This window comes from Aquila chrysaetos, chromosome 5 (genome assembly GCF_900496995.4).
Source record: "Aquila chrysaetos chrysaetos chromosome 5, bAquChr1.4, whole genome shotgun sequence".
In the NCBI taxonomy this organism is placed as follows: domain Eukaryota; kingdom Metazoa; phylum Chordata; class Aves; order Accipitriformes; family Accipitridae; genus Aquila; species Aquila chrysaetos.
Genome location: NC_044008.1, coordinates 43,166,319 through 43,186,846, shown reverse-complemented (window position 1 = coordinate 43,186,846; position 20,528 = coordinate 43,166,319). Strand labels below are relative to the sequence as shown.

The 20,528-nt window shown below is 36.4% G+C and overlaps 1 protein-coding gene across 4 annotated transcripts in view; it reads right to left on the bottom strand.

The window, feature by feature from the left end:
* Window positions 1-441: 441 nt before the first annotated feature.
* The window catches only part of RORA (RAR related orphan receptor A), a 391,429-nt gene continuing 371,342 nt past the window's right edge, over window positions 442-20,528 (bottom strand). For all 4 annotated transcript variants that reach the window (XM_030015694.2, XM_030015693.2, XM_030015695.1 and 1 more), the window contains 6 exons: window positions 17,438-17,559; window positions 16,062-16,194; window positions 15,264-15,371; window positions 13,745-13,855; window positions 12,281-12,393; window positions 442-10,907 (listed from right to left, as the gene is read on the bottom strand). In XM_030015694.2, the coding sequence (XP_029871554.1) occupies window positions 10,743-10,907; window positions 12,281-12,393; window positions 13,745-13,855; window positions 15,264-15,371; window positions 16,062-16,194; window positions 17,438-17,559 (752 nt within the window). In that variant the 3' untranslated portion in view covers window positions 442-10,742. The remainder of the gene's footprint in view (window positions 10,908-12,280; window positions 12,394-13,744; window positions 13,856-15,263; window positions 15,372-16,061; window positions 16,195-17,437; window positions 17,560-20,528) is intronic.

Below are 20,528 nucleotides of genomic sequence, written 5' to 3'. Positions count from 1 at the left end.
TGCAACTTTGAATTTTGATGCCTAAATTGTATTAAAACATCAATTTTGATACCCAAATCCTTGTTTAGATCTAGCCCAAAGCGGTATTTCCAAAGTCATTGGGACAGCCTTAAGCCAGATTTCTTGTATCTTGCACTTGATGCAGTGAACTGTGATTTCAAACAAGAAGACACCTTCAAGGAGAGGGAAGCTAGATTCATCCACATTCATTCTAAGGAGGTTTAAAGCTCTTGTTGGCCAAAAGGGGAGCTTAAAAGGTGTTCGGGAGTCTTCTTGTTTCCCTGCTGCCAAACGTTACGTGATGTATGTTCTAAACAGCTCTGATATACATGCTTGGAAGCACAGCCTGATTTTGTAACTGTGCATTCCTTAAGGAATAAGTGTAATAAACCACAATTCAGAAAAACAAACAAGATGCTACTGACAAAAAATTAAGACGAATTTTTCCATTAGAAGCTGAAGTTTTATTACAGGATAACAGTACATAAAGCACATCTAAAATCGATGTGTTCAATGCACTTAATAAAGGTAATGTAATATTAAAGGTACAGTTTCTAAGTACAATATAACAACATTCATATTAGAATGAAAATTGGAGTATTTAAAAGACAACATTAAATCTCTTATTTTTACAGTCATATTTACAAAATGAATCAAAATACTTTTTTCGGGACTGAGTAAAATAACAAACTTGAATATAAGCAGGCTATCGTAGGAGTGAGTTGGAAAGGTCCATGAAAGTGAAAAGTTAAGTGATTGGGTAAAGATCATTAGCAAAGGTTTAGTACAATACCACTTTAGTATTCCTCTTGATGGCTTACATTTTATTGTGGCTAGAAAAGGAATTTATACATACTGTACACATAACAGACAGCATATATTTACATGTACAGTATAATTGCATTTAAACTTGTGTGTATTTACAGAAATTTGAGCATATCACTCAACGAGGTTTTTGAAGTCTATGTGCTTAATCTTCAAACTGATGTATATTCATAATCAGCATTTATTCTGGTCTTGTTACGTTGAACATTTAGTAAACAGGGAGAATATATGTTAACCAAATGGTTTGCATAAATATATCAAACTATTAAAACAATAGGGAGCACGTGTTCCTGGCATTATGTATAGGTTGGTACATACAAATTTAAGAGCGAGTCCTTTTCTCTTTGAAAATATCAAAAGGTGACTTAAATCAACAAGGGAAAATAAAATTGTCATGGCTTATATTTAAATAAGATTGTAGCTTCAAGAGGTTTTTATAATTGTCCTGATAGTGTTTGCAGTTAAACATTCCACTTATGAAAATATATCCACGGTGCAGTAAAGTTTGTATTTATTTTTAGGACAACAGTATGTTTGTTGTTTAAAAAAAATTATTTATATATATATATTCCTTGGATTGAGGGTATAAAAGCAGTGCATGGAAGCCAAGAACCATGGCTTTAAAATTCACTACCTTCTATTATCAAAAAGTGCAGTAAACAGAAACATTGTATTTAATAAATTGCTCAAAAATCTTTGCTAAAGATCTTATAAATTCAGTAATATTACAGAAAAATTCTAATAAATATTTAAAAGGTTAATTACCTCCTTAGTTAGATATTTGATATCCATCAGTTTTTAAGAATTAACATGAAAACAGTATCTAGAATGAAAGGAACAGGGGATAGGAATACTTTTAAGGGTACATGACTACGTAAATTAAGGTATACATGAAAAATAAAAACAAAACCCCCAGACCTGACAAAACATTGCAAATTCCACTTCTTAATTAACTTTAGTTGCTAATGGCTGTCCTTGGATATGTATGCATGATTTATAAAGCATATCCAAGGACTGAATTTAGCCATCCATCTATCACGGAAGATTTACAGAAAATTCCTATTTACAGTAACTGGAGTTAAGTGTGTAGGCATGGCCTAGTAACATCCGCAGTTTGAGTGTGTACAGATCCTATTTAAAGTGAAGAGGGAGGAAGGCACCCAGCAGAATAACATCTATAAATATCAGATGCAACGACAGGATAGAACTCTCCCAACAAGCCAAATAACTACCTCCCTTTCAGACAGACAGCATATTGTAATTACTTTATACTGGCAGATTAGATGTTTTTCTTTTTTCTGATACAATACAGGCAGACTGTTTTAGTAACCAAAAGGATAACAAGCTGGACAGAACATTGTTAATAACGTTAATAATGTTAATAATGTAGAAAAAAATTCTACATTTGATATCAAGTATCTGTACCGGTGAAGTAATTTTCTCCTTATTAAATATACTATAGAATAATTTATATAATGACACTATGCATTTAAAGAGAAAACCATGTCCCAAATCTTGTACTCTGATACAGGTACTTGTTGGGCATAAGTTGGTGTATATATATATATACACAAATATATATATATTTATATATAGTTATACTCAGTGAAATTAACAAGACCCAAAGGTGGTATTGTCTAGGAATAAAAGGGGTTTGTTTGCTTTTGTTCACAAAAGTAACTTATCTAGCACCACACATCAGAAAAACACAAAAATAGCACACTCTAGTTCTAAACAGCTATGTCTAAAATAGATTATATAGTAAAACAGATATTATACAGCATAATGTGGTATTTGATAAACAGATAAATATTTGCACTGTGTAGGCTGTTTATAGTATAACTTTATCTATACAGAATGAAAGCAAAAAGTTAACTGTATAGAGGTGAGCAGAACAACATTAAATATTATGACTCCAAAGCAGAGACAAAGTTAGAGTTGAAAGAATAGAGCAAGATAAAATGTTTACAGGCCATTACAAGTCCTTAAATTAGTAGTAAAATAAGGAATCAGTTGCTCAAGTTTAAGAAAGCAGTAAACAAGAGATTGCATTTACATGCAGATGTCTAAAACTTGTATTTCTTTTAAATCTATGCACAAAAAGTCATTTGTTTTTATTGCTTGACATTCAGTTATGGCTAGAGTATTTTTAACCTTTTTTTTGTACTTTGGAAACAAGAATATTGTTAAAGGTGCCATAAAAATGGACAACATTGAAAACAGTTTGCAAATAAACCACCTAACACTGCAGTTCTTTATACATTTTAAAAAGCCTTGTCTGGGGTTTGTCATATGTTAAATATATTTAATCTGGGAAAATACATTGTAGCTTGAAGCCTCCCATTGGCCCAAACATCCAATACAAAAACACATCTCCAGAAAAGGAGCAGGCAGACAATACAGTTACATATAAAGAAGCAGCCAGTTAATGTCCTAATAGTTTAAATATTCACCACTGTTCTGTAACTTGTTTCTAAATCAATGTAGAAATGAGGAACATTTTGGATTTAGAAAGGTGTACAGTACGTATGCCTTTTTGTGAAATAAAATTCACTGTATTGCTTATGAATTCTCTGCATTAGATATAGATAGCATTACAGATTGCAAGTTCCTGTAAAGTTTGTGCATCTACATTAAGACTTTGTGGGGTAATTTAGGGTAGTGTTTCTCAAACTGAAAGTCACAACCATTTGAAAGCTGCCAAAGTGTTAAGATTATTATCAAAACACGATGTCAGGCAAACGTAGCTCGGTTCTGTATGAAGTGTAGCAGCTCGGTTCTCCAGCGCAGAGCGTGTGGTTGTGCTGGCTGCAGAGGAGTGCGCTGGCCAGGGAACTTGTCCCACTTACTGGATGCAGCTCAGCCCCCCAGTGTGGAGGAGCTAGAAGAGCTGGCTGTTGGCTGCAAGCATTTGCAGCAGCCATGGAGTTACCAAGTACTAGCAGCACCTCAGTTCCTGCAGTTAGGAAATGCCGCCAGTCATTACAACTGGTTCGCACTCCCTGCCCTAGAAAAAGTTAATTCCAACAGAGGGCCCTATGAAGAAATACAGCCCAGAGGGATTGTGCTTTCAGAAAGCTTGAGAAACACTGACTTACAGGAAAACGAGTATACAAAGGACATATGAACACCAAAAACATGCAGATGTTAACAAAAAGGTGTGATGTCACACATCAAGTTGAACAACTTGATTGTGAAGTTCAGCTTGAAGAAGTAATGAGATTATGAGGGAAGACATACAAGTGAATATTGTGGCAGAAGAAATGAACCTATGAGTATTGATCTGAAGCCTTTATCATGTTTTGTTTCTTATTTGGATAGCCTACTTATTGCTATAAAGTTATTGCTATATTCTACCAATGATAAAGGCAAAAAAAAAAAAGATAAACAGCAACATTACATATGAAAAAGGTAGAATACAGCTTTTATTTTGATGTTAAAATTCTATTTAGTACCTGAATAAAGTTCCAAAGATAGACTGTATATTATCCTAAATTTTACGTATTTTTCCCCTCAAGTCCAGTGACTTAGCATTATTTAGCAAGCTATTATCACAGTACTAGGATTAAAGCACATACTGCAATGATTTTTAAATAAATACTCATTTAAATTTTAAAACTTTTCTTTTTGTTGTTGTATTTGGTATCTGTATGCATTTGCCCTCATTTCCACCAAATGATTTACTGACAGGAATATTTAAGAGAATAGGAGGCTAATATTCAAATATATTCATGGATGAAACTTTTAAAAATAATAAATATTAGTATTAATAATTAAAAAATAATTGTAATAGTTATATTTCTCCAGCTAAGGAAAATAAAGATGTTTCTTCTGTGCAAGCTGAATCAGCTAGCACAGGTAGAATTTTATATACTGAGTACTCAAGAGAAAATTGCTTATTATTTTTAGATATTGGATAGTAAATGCTGTTTCTGACATTTATAAGTTTATCTACATTGGGGAGTTTAGGAATGTGTAGAGGAAAAAAAAAATACACATTGTTTGCACAGCTTGTACTGTGCAACCTGTTTTGTTCATCAAGTACAGACTGGGGAATGTCTATGCCAATCCAAAAAAAAGATATTTTAACGTTTGGATCACCCCACTACATAGTTAAAACATCTTATAGATTTTATGTATCAACAGTATGTTTAATTGATACACAAGTGTGTGAAGAATAGGTTCTATTGTGAATCAGCAATAGGAGTTTTCTTCTACTGAAGATGCCAGAACACAAACTGATCAAGAGGTCATACTTGCTAAGCAGCTGTCTGCCTTGGAAGGCCATTCCAAGCTAAATGCGACCGTCAGCTTGCAATACCATAATAAAGTTTTCCCTATTTATTAAGCAACCTAAAGTAAACAACTGGAAGCCATATACCCAGTGAAAAAAACCTCAATAACTTAAGATACTGGAGAACTGATGCTTTTTGTAAGAAGACAGACATGTTTGATGGAGAAATTCACTCTCTTCCCAATCTAACCAAAGTCGTGAAATCTTGCTCATTTTGTTTGTAGTTGCTTATTAACTCTTCTACCTGCATTTTCAAAGGAATGTGAAGCCATAAAAGAAGGCTAATTGGGACACGCTTCCAGAATCCTACAGTTTGGCACTTGGAGACTTCCTAGACATTGCTGGATTTTGGTGCCATTGTAATCGCTTGGAATTGCTGTATTTGATCTACTAGATATGAAAATGTCTTCAGCCTCAGTGTTTCTTTCCAGTCAGGTTTTTTGCTTTACTATGAAGCATATGCAACAATGACAGACAACATCTGAAGTATTGTTCTTGTATTCCTGCAGATCTATGTTCCTTTCTATGTGACACCATTGCTGAAACCTAATGATTACCTTTTCATTCTTATTGTACTATCATAAACTGATTTGTTTTCTCTGACAATAATTTCAATCCTGAAAACCCATTTTCTATGGCAAAACACTGAAATTCAGCTGGAAGAGTAGTCCTATCATTATAAAAATGTCCAGAGGGTATTGAAATTCATTTCAATCATTTATTTAATGGGTCAGCATTAATCTATTTTCTAAAATGTAATTGCAAAACCTTTGCGCTGTTTCGAGTACTTCTGTTTTGAACAAAACAAAGACCAAAGAGCGGCTATACGGCAAAACTGAGTAAGAGAATGAGGCACGCATAGAGCATTCAGTTAAAAAAAATATCCAGTTCTCTTGTGCCTGGGGGGAGGGGGGAAGGGAAGAAATACTAGCATATTTTTTAAAAAGTAATTTGTTCCACCAGCAGTACTGGCCACCCTGTTGAAGAGTTTTAGAAGATCCCTGAGCACATTAGTTTCTGACTCTTAACCCCAGCTCCAAAATGATAGGGCTTCTGTTGTTGATAACGAGATGGATTGTCATTCACAGTTAAGTCAATCATAAGGTGCTTGTCTATTTACCCTTTTTTTCACCAATCAGCACAAAGAACTGTCAGAAAATAACTTTTATTTTTCCTTTTTAAATAATAAAAGGGCACAAAATTTAAACAATGTTTTGTGACAGTGGTTTAGGATTATTATCTGGCTGCCCCTCAACAACAGACAAGTGATTCAATCGACATTCCTTAGCAAAAAAAACCCAAAACAAAAAAAAAAAATATCCAACCAAAAAAAATAAAAGGAAAAAAAAAGGCAAAAAAAAAAAAGAAAAATCCTGTACAAATATGTATTTTTCCCTGAGGGATCAAGGTTACACCCGCAAGTGCTCTATGTACATATTGCACTGTAGAGGAATGAAGAACATGTGCAAAAAAAGCAACGATGATTGAAGCTTACTAATCAAACCTTTTAATCATGACTGCTATGTCATCTTGCATTTTGGAATGTCGGAACACAGCTATTCCTTTAATCTAAAATGTAAAAAACAAAAAAAAGAAAGAAAAAGAAAAACACACCTCTACTATGGCACATTCAATGAAATAAAAAGTTTTCCAAAGACAAATAGACAAATTCCATCAAGAAAATAATACAAAGTTCGTTCATTTGTTTTTTTTTTTGTTTTTTAGAAAAATTACATTACTTTCTTTCATTGTTTCACATTACAAAATCTTTTTTTTTTTTAATGTTTACACAAATCACATTTTATTGCAGGAATATTTCAAGTGCCATCAAACATTTATAGAAGGGTTAAAAAAATAGAAGTCTCTCTAAAGTGGTCCAGACAAGGCTTTGTATAGAATAAATCTTTTTTCCACCTTCTATTTTTGACTTAATTGAATACATTTTCTTTATTCCATTGACACTTAACAGCCTAGAAGCAGCCACTCACACGTACCCACGCATATATTCATGTGCGCACACAAGTGTACTCTCTCACACACACACAGGTGCACATACACACACAGATATCTTGGTATCCATACTAAGATAGATAAGCTTTAATAAAGAACAACCAAACTTAAAAACAGCCTCCCTTTTCACCTAATCCCATAGTTTTTAAAACATCAAACAATGCTGGAGATGTTAAGTAAATCAGGGTGGTTCAAATGACAGTATAGTATCTCTTTCCTAGAAAGACCCAATGAAAATCTCTTTGCAGGCTTTAAGGAACAGATCATTCAAAACCAACATACTATTCCTTTCTCTTCAGCTACCCTCAGGTTTTTGTTTGTAGTGAACTGGGCAGATTATGAAAATACTCACGTGAATATCCATTGACCCCAAATATGTTTTTTAACTGAATATTTGGTTGATCATCTGATACCAGGCCACAGTCCCAGAGGTTCTGCAGAGTGCTTTTCCTCTGCTGCATTGGGTTCTTACATGGCCGTCACTCTGACCAGTCACTCTGATGTTATTCTACGTCCTCTTTCATAAAAGCCTCCTTGGCAAGAGAAGTCTTATCAGTACATCTGCCATGCTGTATCCCTTTTTCCCCCTCTCTATGAAGAGCAAAACAAAAATAATATTCTATTGCCAAGTGGCTGTTAACTGCCATCAGGAAAGCAGAGTTACTTGGGGTATGTATGCACAGCCTGATTTAACAAGGTGACAGTATGCAGGAGCTCCCATGGACAAAAATGACAGCACTTTCTGGCCTGGAAGATCATGTCACAAGCTGTTTGAAGATGCAAAGGGCTTTCAGCTAAGGCCCTATCTGGAACCTTTTTACGGTTATGTATTTTACTAGTAAATGCTCCAAAAATCTGTGTTGTCAATGACTTATGGGTGTAAATAGGCTGAACTAGATACCAAACAAAACGATTGGCACCTAGATGCCTGGTAAAGTACTAGTATTCATCAGGAAAAGGTAAGAAAAGGAAGTGACTGAAAATTAATCCCCAAATATTTTGCCTGGTAGTCTACTTACTGTCAGAAGTAGGAATTGTATCTTGCTCTCTAAAGTACAGGTCTTACTTCATTATTCATTAGTAGACACTGAAATTAAGTTTAGTTGATCTTTACAGGACTAGCACCTAAGGCTGGTCACATTCAGAAAACATTTGTTAGTTAAAAGGGTTGCTTTAACAATAGGAACACACATTAGAATGAAAGTACCATATCATGCCAGTTACTCCAATAAAGTAAACAATGATTCTAGGAAAAGTGTTTCGGTGGGACTGGAGAGAGCATGTGCTGGGCCGTGAGCCACCTCTTTGGGAACAGGCAGGATGGAGCAGTAAAAGGACAGCTCTATGGACTTTTTCCAAAAGCCCTCTCATGCTTCCATCCCAGTGCTCACAGAGGTGCAGGTGTTGCCCTCCCACACTCAGGACGCATACTGCTTTGAAGGGGAAACATATGACGCTCATCTCCCCCTCCTTCCAAACCACAGAGACAAGCGATAGCTGTAAGCTCCCCTGATGTGGCAGACTATAAAATTTTTAATAGGTGTCGTAGCTAAATGTCTCAATTTGACCCCAAAGGAAGCATCTTCAAATCATAGAATAAACCTCTATTTTGCTTATAATAACTCACTGACCTAACTCTCCTTTTTAAAACAGTGAGGCTTGTGTGCTTCTATTCACTTCTGTTACTTCTCAACAACTGTAATACATGTAAGAGATTGTTCATCCTTGGAAGTCATAGCAGTGGAGCACATACTGTCTCATTCTTTTTTCTTTTTTAAAGTTCCTGGCTTTTTCTTATGTACTTCATCAGAAACTTCACTTGCGTAGGCCTACAAGGCATCCAATTATACATCTTCATCTCATCCAAACCAATTATGCACCTCTGGCTCAAAGAGCCACAGTTTATTTTGTGATGTTGTTTATTGTGAATCTGCTTCCCTCAGAACTAGGTTTACTTGCCAAATTTGCTCAGAGACGGTATTCTTCCAAAAGGGCATGGTAATTAATAATAATAAAGACTGCAAGATTCAGCTTATTGGTTGGTTATGCAATACAGGAATCACGATTTCAGAATTACAGAATGCAGATTTATGATAGTAATGATTTCCAGGCATTATACAGAGTACAAAACATTTTTTCCTAGCAACAGTGTGCCTTTACTTTGTTAGTCTGTCCTCATCTGATAAACTTTAAAGTGCATCTTTTTAAATAAGGAGAGCAATGGACTTCTCTGTTCAGCTACCAGAAATAGAACTGCTGGATGCTGGAAGAACATGGGCCAGTGTCTCATCTCACTGAAGTCAAAGACAAACCTCCTATGGATTTTGATAGGCTGGAGTTTGAAGGCATTGTTTACGATATGGAGTACAAAAGTATGTAATATTATGTATAAAAATTACTTTTCCACATACATGTCATACACACATACTTTTACTGTAGATACAGACTTGAGTAAATACCTTCGAACCTGGATTTACGGTGGGCAGAAATACACTTTATTTAATAGCCTGATTTTCAAGGATGCTGTGTTACTCATTTGTAAATGATCTGTAATTCCTTAGTTTAACTTTGACCACAGAAACTCAGCACCTTTGAAAATGAGGCTGTTGACTTGTGCACCTAAATTTGAATTTAGGCATGTGATTTTAAACATCCAGGTTTGAAAGATTTGAAAATAAAAGTACCTTTGAATTTAACAGCTGAAAAGCTGATTTTAATTTAGAAAATTGTCATTATTTTCAACTCTTTTAAAAAATCTGTAACCATTTCAGGATATGACCAGCCTCTCTTTAAAAGTAACATGGAAAACAGCAGCATAAATACCTCCCAATGTACCAGTACCTGCCAAACCTTTTTCAGTTAAACTTGAATTTCTGGTGCACATGCAACACAATGAACACGCTAGCATTTAATTTAAAGAAAAAGGTGCAAAATGAAAGTGCCTTATCAATTCAACAAGAAAAGCTATACCAGTAACTACATTTTATATTAATTAAAACAATATATAAACAATATCTCTTTTGCTATATATAGTCTTCATGCCCATTTACCCTGTAATATATTATAATGCTATTGTTGCTATTGCTATGGACCCTTTTCATGCCGTTCTGTCTACTGGCAAACAGTGGTAGGTGAAAAAAATCGTCCTTCATGAAACAATGAGCAAGTTGTGCAAACTGATGCTGAAATCTCTGCAATGCACACCAGTCGCTGATTACTAGGTGGACTCTCTGTTCTGATCAACAAATTGATTGTTCTGTCAAAAGTCTGGGCAGTGAACTACAAGAGAAAACAACCTTCTGACATTAGTACCCTCAGTCTGTGTAAACAGAGGTCAAGGATTGAGAAGTTGAGACAGAAAAAGGGTCCATATTTGTAGGCATAATGGAAATCATATGCATGAGAAAAACAAGTTCAACTTTGTTTCATTGTTTCCCATCCTTCGCCTGACCCCGACCGCTAAGAGATGTGCAGTGTGTTGGCTCCCTAGGTCTGTGCAGGGCCATATAAAGTGTCTTGGTTTTCTTTCTTTTTTTTTCTTTTTTTTTTTTTTTCCTTTCTTTTGTTTTAATGTTTGTACTTCGGACATTCTAGAAGTGCTTAGGTGATACGTTTACCCATCAATTTGCATCGCTGGCTCAAATTCTGAAGTGAATAACTCCTTGTAAAGTGGAGGAAAATGAAGTCGTACAATGTCTGGGTATATTGCTTTAAATGCCATAAGCTTTTCTGTATGTCGTCCACACAGTGCTCTTAAAGTAGACACTTTGCATATTAACTGTAAAAAAATGAACAGAAGTCATATGGTCATATATGGAACCAGGTCTCCCAATCTTGCTCTTAGGATTAAAGCTGTCCCAAACACTTTGAGTTCCCTTCAATTGTTTACCTTAACAGTGACATTTCAGATGCGTAGTCATAGATGTTTGTTATGTAAGATTAAAAAAAACCCAACAAACAAACAAACAAAAACAAACAGAGGAAGCCACTAAAAAGCTATTTAAATAATGGAGTAATTCTGTTTGTGAAAAAATCTTTTCTTTAAGTTTGTAGGAAAATGTATCAGTAGGTTTCCTGACTTGCCTACCAAGCAGTGGATTGATACAGAAGTATTTAATGGCTGGATCTTCATTCATGCGACTTAGTCGTTCTCTTGGAAGAAGGCAGTCCTCACTACTTTTAAACCCACTGTGAATATTATGGAGGGAACTGGCAATGCAATAGATTAGACTTTTTTAATTTATGCCAAATAAGTTGAAAAGGAACAGACCAGAAAAATCTGTACTTCAAAAATATCACTAGGGTACTCCCTGAACTTACCGAGTAAATTATTTGTATCAAAGGACATGGAGGAAACTTTCTTCCAACAGAGCCATCCAAAGAATATACTGGGAGAAGAATTTTATGAGCTAGGATTTGAAATGAGGACAATCTGCAAAGCCGGGGCTGGACCATCCTGCATCTATTGCAATTAATTCTGTAGTGTGAACTAAGCATAAGCTTTCCAGCTGTGTAGAGTTCTAAAAGGAACTACCTCTGTAAGGAAATGCCTATCCTTCCCCAGTTCTTCAGATTTTTTTTTTTTTTAACATCACACCACTTTTCCATTTTTGAAAAATTACATGAAGATACTTTAGATTAACATAATAGTATGTAGTATCTCTTTTCTTTTCCCTAGGCATCAGTATTTAGAAGAACTGCTGAGAAAAAGGCTGTGTGTGGAACTTCTCATGAAATACTGAAAAACAATGTTAGTTTGGGTATTGCATGTTATAACAACTTAATTGTCATGCAGGCAGAGATTTCAAGAGGATTAAGGCATGCATGTTGTAGAACTGAAATAGTATTCTGTGTGGCAGAAGTGTTGCTTAGGAGAAACAGGATAAAAACCTTCATCGCTTTTCATGAAGTTCAACATTAAAATACTTATTTTCAGACCATTATCAGCCTTGTTCCCTAGTACATCATAATTTCACCTCTTCTAGTTTTTAGTAAATAGCTTCACCTAAGCACCTTGATTTTGAACAAAGAATTCTGGGTTTATAAATAACATACTAACTGTGTAAAAGCTTTTAAACCATAATTAGTATACTGTTCATAAGAAAGCATACTTTCACAGTCATGTGACACATGGTACAGTATGACTCTTACCTTTGTTAGAATTCCATCTTCTCGGTGGTTCTTCTGTAGGACATGCTGAAGTGCTAGCTGGATCTTCTGTTGGAGTTTTTCAATTTTTACTTTCTCCTGAAGCCATGAGCGATCTAAATATAAATGGAGTTAACATCTCTAGTACCGCAGACTTCAATCACAGTGCACCAGGAAGTACTAAGTCTGTTACAGATTCATCTTTCTTGTTTCCAACCTTCCTTCCACTTCTTATATACTCTCATATAGAAAATGAGTTTCAAAATTAATAGGTTTTGGAGTATATTTATTACATGCATTTAAAATTGCTTTTATAAAGCCCTTAATTAGAAGAATGCAGCATATCTGTGTAAGATTTATTAATCATTTGCTAACAGGGTCTGTAAAATGCAGGGTATTTACAAAACGAAGCTAGCAACTTTTTAGTGGGAAGTGAATAGATCACATAATGAACAAGCAGTTGGAGTGGATCTTGCCAAGATCTACAGTGACATACAGAAAAATCTGAAGCAAATATTCAGCTATTTAAAAAAAAAAAAAAAAAAAAAAGCTCCTAAACTTCCTAGCAGAAAAGGAGTATTAGCTGCTACATCCTCTGTGTGGCAGAACTATGGGATTCTGTGGCTTACATACTAAGACACAGGGCTAACATACTTCCGATCTGGCAAACAGCATGAGAATGTCTTTATGGTAGTCTCAATGAACCCACTGTTTCTAACAGACTCTTCCACCACCACTCCTGAGTCCACCGTGCTGCAGTCTAAAAACAGAGCGTTTATTTCCTTGGGTGTTATGCCAGACACAAACTGACTTTCTGCACTGGTATCTCATTTCACTCGACCTAATAAGCCTTCCCAGAACCTGGAGTACCGTGCGTATCAACTTGAGATTATTAAGTTATTTTAGTCATGGGTATGGTATACCCAGGCTGACTCTTGGGGTGACTTGTATGTCTGGCACTGTAATGCTCAGTGTACCCAGTTTCATGATGGGGACAGATACCTAAGCTACCTTGGTACCTTTGTACCACACTAAAATGGCAACCCTGCTTAACAGACCTGAGGTGACGCTGGAAGCATTCTGTCATGTGCTTGAGAGAATTCTGCTACAGCTGCAGGCTCACATACATTGAAAAGCTGACTATATAAATTCAGTGGCTACCTTCTGCCTGTCTCACCTAGATTGATCCAGTGGTCTCACTCACATGCATTTAAGCGTTTGCAAAGAAGCTGAGTCCTCAATGAGGTGAAAATTTGGAAGACAAGGGCTTAGATTAGGATTTCCAACTTAACAAATGTATTCCTAGATGCACAGTTTTAATGTGTTTATTAAAATAAAATTTCTGGTCAAGAAGGAGACACTCAAAAAGATGATGACTGTCTGATAGTCTTAACATTATCATTAAAGAGACTTCAAAATAAAAACAACCTCTACCAAATAAACCTAGAGCAAACCTTTATCTCTTACCTGCTGACATTAAAACAAATGCAGAAAACAAAGCTATCTCATCTTCCGTCAGGTGCATAGAACATAAACTTTTTCCAAATTCAAACACAAAACTAATGAAGTCTTCACAACCTGCCAAAAAGAAGGTACAGCTCATACCACATTGTTTAAAAGTACTTCAGAGCTCCAGAGTTGTTGATTTATTCTGATGGAGGTGAAAAAGGGATGTAAAATACTTCATAGGTGAATGGTCTTCTCCTTAAGGACTGTGGAGTGATGGTAGTGAGATGTCACTCGTGCCTGAGCTTATTATCCCATTCCCACGAGCCCCCAGCTCCCACACCCTGACAGCAAGTATTTTGAAGGTTTTGCACGCTGTATCTTTCCACATTTGGTTCTTTTGGGGTAAATATGGATAAAACCCAAGCCATTTTCAAGCTCAAATTTGGTTTAGCTTTGTTTCTGCTCTAAATGGAACTTCCTCATGTCACTGTGGACTAGAGGTTCGAAATGTGTAATTGAAAAATGCTAATTTTAAGACTATCGAGCGCACAGAAGAGGGGGGGAAGAGAGGCATACAAGGTACATGCAGGAGCAAAGGGAGAAGCCAATGTCTCAAAGCTTTTCATGCAGAAAAGGAACTCTGTCTCCTTTCATCCATTCTCTTGCTCACACAGGTGTAAGTCAGGTTACTGCTGCTGTTACACATGCTGTTACTCAGTTCGCGAAAGTGGAGCCCTGCTTTGAAGGGGATTGCGACCTGATGGAAGAGGGCTCTCCTCTGCAGATCTCAGCCCCAACCCAGCCTAAATTTCTGGATGTAGTTGGTAACAGATGAAAGTTATGTTTCATTGGAACCCACCGCTGATACGGCATTCTCTGAATCGTTTGCACTCAGACCTTGTACCTTGAGGTGTTTTAGAAAGGCAGAGAATGCTTCAGTAATTGTACAGCATTCTCTGCTGCCGTATTTTCGCTGCCCTCCAAAATAGCTTAAATCCCAAATTTATACCCAGTGAAATGCATCCTTTTAAAATTAGCAAAAATATACAAAAAAAAAATTCAAATGATAAACTGTGGTTTAATAAAACCCCCTGATTTACAGTATTTTACCTGCAAATAACTGGACTTTGCATATTACAAAATACCATTAACATCCTGAAAGCAGTAACGTCAGTATATCCAAAATTAGCTTAAAATCTGCTGCCTTTTCCAACAGGATATATAAAATGTTACACTAGATACGAAATCTGGGCTTCTGCTCTGAACAAGTGTGTCCAAACTGCTCTACCCTGATCTAAGTGTTGAATTTCAACACCAATGGTCCTTTACTGCACAGAGTGAAGCTGTTTTAACTCCTGAAATCAGCTTGGCCTCAAACAGAGCCAGCATGACTGCTTACAAAATAAGCAGTTTGAGCTTTGGAACTCTTTTATTTGAATACTATAGCCTGAATTTTTAAAAGCTGCTGTCCCCTTGCTTTTGCATCTTATTATTCTTACTCTGTTTTTTTAAGACACAACACTTGACATTTCCTTACCTAAGGACTTGAAAACCTCTGGGCTAGCATACTTGCCATCAAAGTAGACTGTGTTGTTCTGGGAGTCAAAGGCACGGCACATTCTGATGAACACAACCTCTAAAGACCCTAAAACAGAAACAATGTATGTTTGACTATTTAAGTAGAGACTTCAGTTGCAAAGAGCAAGTGAGGATTTAAGAATTTCCTATGCTCTGCATTCAGTATCAATCAAGTAAGGTAGTAGGTTTCTGTGGTGTAACAGAGCATAGTTTGATTTGCTAGTAGAATTAAAAGAATTCCCATAAACCCCTTTAGAAGTTTTAGCTAAAGCAACCTAGTTAATGCTAATAAACTCTAATAATTTTTATTAGAGTAATGGAAGTCTCTTAAGTCAAAGCAGCTCATTTCAATTTATGATCATGAAGCTTCAACAACTTTGTCCAGTATTTGTAAAGTGCATTACTTCTACAACATCTTGCATAGGACAATCTGGATTTTTACCTTGAAATACGTTATTCACTATTCGTAAGCCAAAATAAAAAATTTGAATCCAACTTTTCCATCTTTACCCACTCATCGCTCCCTTTGTTCATAATGGAAATTTCATGCATAGACTTGAACTCATTCTAGCCAGAGTAACTAAGAAGGTGTATTGCTTCAAACAAAGACACAGACAATTTGTGAGGTTTTTCCTGTGTATTATTTGAAATGATCATTGTACTACGTATGTATATATGCGTATACAATCACTGTATACAGGTAACACCTTCATCAGACAAAACTAATGGAAGCAGACCTTAAAACTGACCCACATACCTGCTTTTAAAAGCACAATTTGATCGTTTTGACACAGTTCCATAAAGCCATCAATGCGTTTGGCAAATTCCACTACATACTGTATAGCTTCTGTTATTTTGACTGCGCATAACTGCCACATTACCTCCCTTTGCTGTTTGAGAGAGAAGGAAAATTGAAAGATTACTTTTCAAGGTTTGGAAAGCCCATTTTCATAAAGTAAAACTGAGTTGGAAAAAAAAAAAAAAAAAAGCAGAGTGAATTCTCTCCGGCACTCCTGGCTACAGTCTGCTTGTAAGACAAGGGGAATTAACCTCGAAGCCGAAGCCTCATGTGGATGAGTGACAATGCAAACATGTAGGACTTCTTCAGTGATGTCAGAAGAGATCCAGGTTGGAGTATTCTCATTTCGTAAGCCAAAAATGTCAAAGTATGATGATTCTGGTCATTTCAGTGGGAATTTTATTCGCTGCATCAAAAGAAAATGCTAATGTACACTAGCAGTGCATAATCACATTTTTCCTATCAACTTCTGTATTTTGTACTGAGTGTAAATTATCTAACTAGCTCGTCTTCGTAAGGATACGTATAAAGATACAGGAAGATCATCTTGTTAACAACATAAAGAAGGCGTGCAAGTAGTGATTTTTTCATATGTTTATAATAATTCAGAATGAAATTACCTAGCGAGTGGAAAAAATGATAGTCTTAAAGGTTAAATATTTTTTTGTGGTAATGAAAAATACGTTCACAGAACAGTGTGCTTTAATAGTGCTTCCCAAGCCAGTTTTCCAAAAATAGCCATTTGGTAGTAGTTTGCGGATGGAAGGCACGTTGGAAATACAAACGTCAATTAAATCTTACAATACCCACTGGCGGCGTGGCAGCACTGTGCTGCTATTCTATAGGTAAAACTGAAACACCGAGTGACAGTTGTAGAATGAATCAGGATTACAACCAGGCATTGAAGGCTGGAAATCTGACAGAGTTCTGCGTTTATAAGCTCAAAACAAAACACACCACGTAAAATTACAAAACTTGGTGGCTTCAGCTTTTTTTTGTTGTTGTTGATCTAGGAGATTACAAATTAAGAAATTAAAATAACATGCCATTTAGGATTGAAAAAATTTCCCTGGTTTCTTATCCATGTTTGTCAATTACAGACAGATAGGTTTTAGGAATATGGCTTTGCCTTTTCCTGTACCTGTACAAATCACAAATGCAAAGGATATAACCACCTTGCTGCTTTTGATTCTAGCGTATTATTTTTTTGAAAACACACAAAAATAGACATTCCTGATAGTAAACAGAAAGCAGTGAAAAAGTGAATTTTGCAGTGTGTTATGGCAATACCATGCTTTAAAAAAAGCATGCCGTAGTTTGGCACGCTTTTATACCTTGTTCTGGTAGTTCTCAATCTCTTCCTGCAGAAAAGTCTGCCATGTTATCTGCTGTAACTCCTCTCTCAAGTACTGGCAAGTTTCCATGTGTGACTTGGAAATATTCTGTGCAAGATGTTCTAAAAGAAAGACCAGAAAGTGACACACATTAAAAATGCAAAGCTATAGCTTCAGACATGAGACAGCTAACGTATTCCAGTTGCAACAGGGGGGCGGAGAGAGGGTTAGCTGTTAGGAAAAAAGCGCTTTCATTTCAGATCTCCTTGGATTTCGCCCCATGAAAATAAACACGTTTAATGCAAACCGCTACCAGACCGAAGGATACCAAAGCAGAAACGCGGTTCTTCAGGCAGCGGGCGCGGGGCTGGCGCAGGCGTTAGAGGGCACTCTGCGCACACACGCTCCCGCTCGCCCTCTCGCACAGCCGGCCGGAGCTTCCCCGACGGGAACACCAAGCAGTCAGTCCCTCCACTGCCTCGTCAGATGTCTAGGTGAACTGGAGTTTGTTTCGCAGGAAGTAAACTTCTGCTGGGGACAAACTTCTTCCTCACGCAGCAGTGGGCGCGAAAGCAAGCTTGCAAGATCAAAAAGCTTGCAAAATAAAGGCAAACTTGGTGAAATCTGGGAGCGTTTAAACCATTGCAAATTCAGTAAGTGGCCTTGCTGCCTTTAGTAAGATAAAGACAGCTTTGAAACCGAGGCCGAGAACTATGCTGTTAAGTAGAGGCATACAAAAAAATCCAAATGAGCGAGGCGATGGACCCCTCAAGTTAAGGTGCAGGAATCTCTGTGAGGACTGGCCGTGCTTAATACAGGACACTATGTATCATGTATAGGGAACATAAGGGCACTGCCAGCCAGGCAGTAGATCTTCAAAAGCTAAATTCATTTGTTTTATACAACAGAAGCTTTCTAATAAAGAAATACAGATAGTTACCACCTGTCCAGTGTTCTGTCAAGCAGGACACTATCACATGAGGCTGCCTGTGAGGGAAAAGTTTATTTTCTTTTCTACTCTCATATAATTAAAAAAATTCTAGGAAAATACACTCATTAGAGAATCCAGATAATGACTATAACACATTAAAGACTCAAGTCTTCTTTTCTTCAGCTTTAGAGTAGTCACTTAGTTAACTGCACGATTTAAAATTTCCATACGTTTTAATTGCAATTAAACTATTTTCTGCTGCTATACTTGGTTAAAAGACCGGTAAGGCAGATTGATATTTATTCATCAAACTTGATTCCATAAACCTTTAGGAACACCTTCAAAAGCATGAATGGCATTTAGACGTCTGAACTCCACTTCTACTTTGTCTCTCTCTTTTCTACCCTGACTCTTCACATGCGTTTGTTCTGTTTTAGCACGTGACAAGTAGAGGCCTGATGACTTGTCTCACACAACGCTGCAGTTGGTGCTTTTGCAGGTTAGGCCACTGAAAAGAAAGGCTTAAAATGAACAAGAACAGTGGTCATTAACAACACGGGGGTATTCTGAGGGACTCGGCGTTAGGTCTTCTGTGAAACTTACTTTGGCTGATAGCAACCAAACCCAACTTCTTACAATTTGAACTGCTGAACCAATCAATCTGTTCAGTATCACACTTAACTGCATTACTAGTTTGATGTAAGGTACTACTCGAAAAGTCTTTTAACATACAGCTGAGGTAAAATCAGATTGTAAGTGCTGCTACCTGAGCAATCAATAATGTAGAACGTAAGATAGTTTATACTTTGGTTGTCATCATAGCTTTCATGTATTTCAGAGCAATTTTTTTTTTCTTACAAGGGTGTACTTAAAACATTTGCTCTCGCTAGCAGCAACTGACAGCATTATACCTGTGCCCTTGCAGGATACAGAAGGTGAAATATTACCATGTTATTCACAAACCTCGGCCTCAGTTCTGGGCTGTATTTCAGCACACACCTAAATACTTTCATTGAACAGCCACACCTTTCTAAATTGAAACCTTAGTCTGGAAGACAAACATTCTTCAAACGTTGTTTGGTAATGTCAATGCTGGGCACCCAAATCATGCTCTGTAGGGTTTAAATGCAAGCACTATGTAAATAAAGGTAAGCAACACGACAAACTTATTTTAGACCAGTGTTCCAAACTCAACACCTGGCCTAGGAAGGAAAAGCCCTTTCTTTTTTCTGTGAGTTTAATGTAGATCTTTTAATAACTCCCCTGAGAATATTAACAACCATTTGATTGAGACAAAGCTGGTAGCATAGGCTTCGTCCTAATTTTTTCTTCTCATTTTTACTTATCTGTAACTGAAGTTATTTGAACTCAAGCCAGACACAATATTTTGGCTGTCACAACAAATTATGTTGCAGAGAACTGCATTCTGCAACATAAGGACATTAAAAAGTAAGCCTTCTTGTCCCTTCCTCGCTGCAAAATTTTTCAAAAGAACCTAAACTAAAGTAAAACAAGCAAAATTTTGTATCATATACTTACCTCTAATTAAAAAAAAAGTTAGCGAAAAGAGAAAAATTTAACTTGGAATACCTGATTTTTCAAACTATTTTTAGATTTTCATAATGGAATAATTAGCAAAAATGTTGTTTAAGCAAGCAAAATCGGTTCTAAATGCCTGACTTCTTATATAAGTAATAGAATCTTAAAGCCACTTCTCTCATGTCCTGTTCCAGTTTGCTTATAACCAGCTCGCGCAGCACGCTCTAACTCGAGTCTGAGATGCTGACAAGTCATAGTTGTGGAATTCAGCCCTAGTGTAATCATTCAGGGAAGAGTTTAAAGTAAAACGTGCTAATTAATGTGGTCGTTATAAGGCTTTTAGGGAAATCATCAAAACTTGCTACCTTAAAAAATTTTCTTAAGTATTTGGGGCCAGATTCTCTTCAACCAGTGGCAAGGAGAACTGCCCTCAGATTAGACTGGTGCTTTGGTTTCCTATTTCCCAGGTACAGGTAAAGAGCAGAAGAAAATCGGCCTCATCGCTTTTTGTTAGAAAATAAGAGTATTGGGGTAATGAAAAAGAAAATGAAATGTTCAAAAATAATCTGCAAATAAAGAAAAACTCCACTCAGCACTAAAAATCAGCTTGTTAATCAGTAT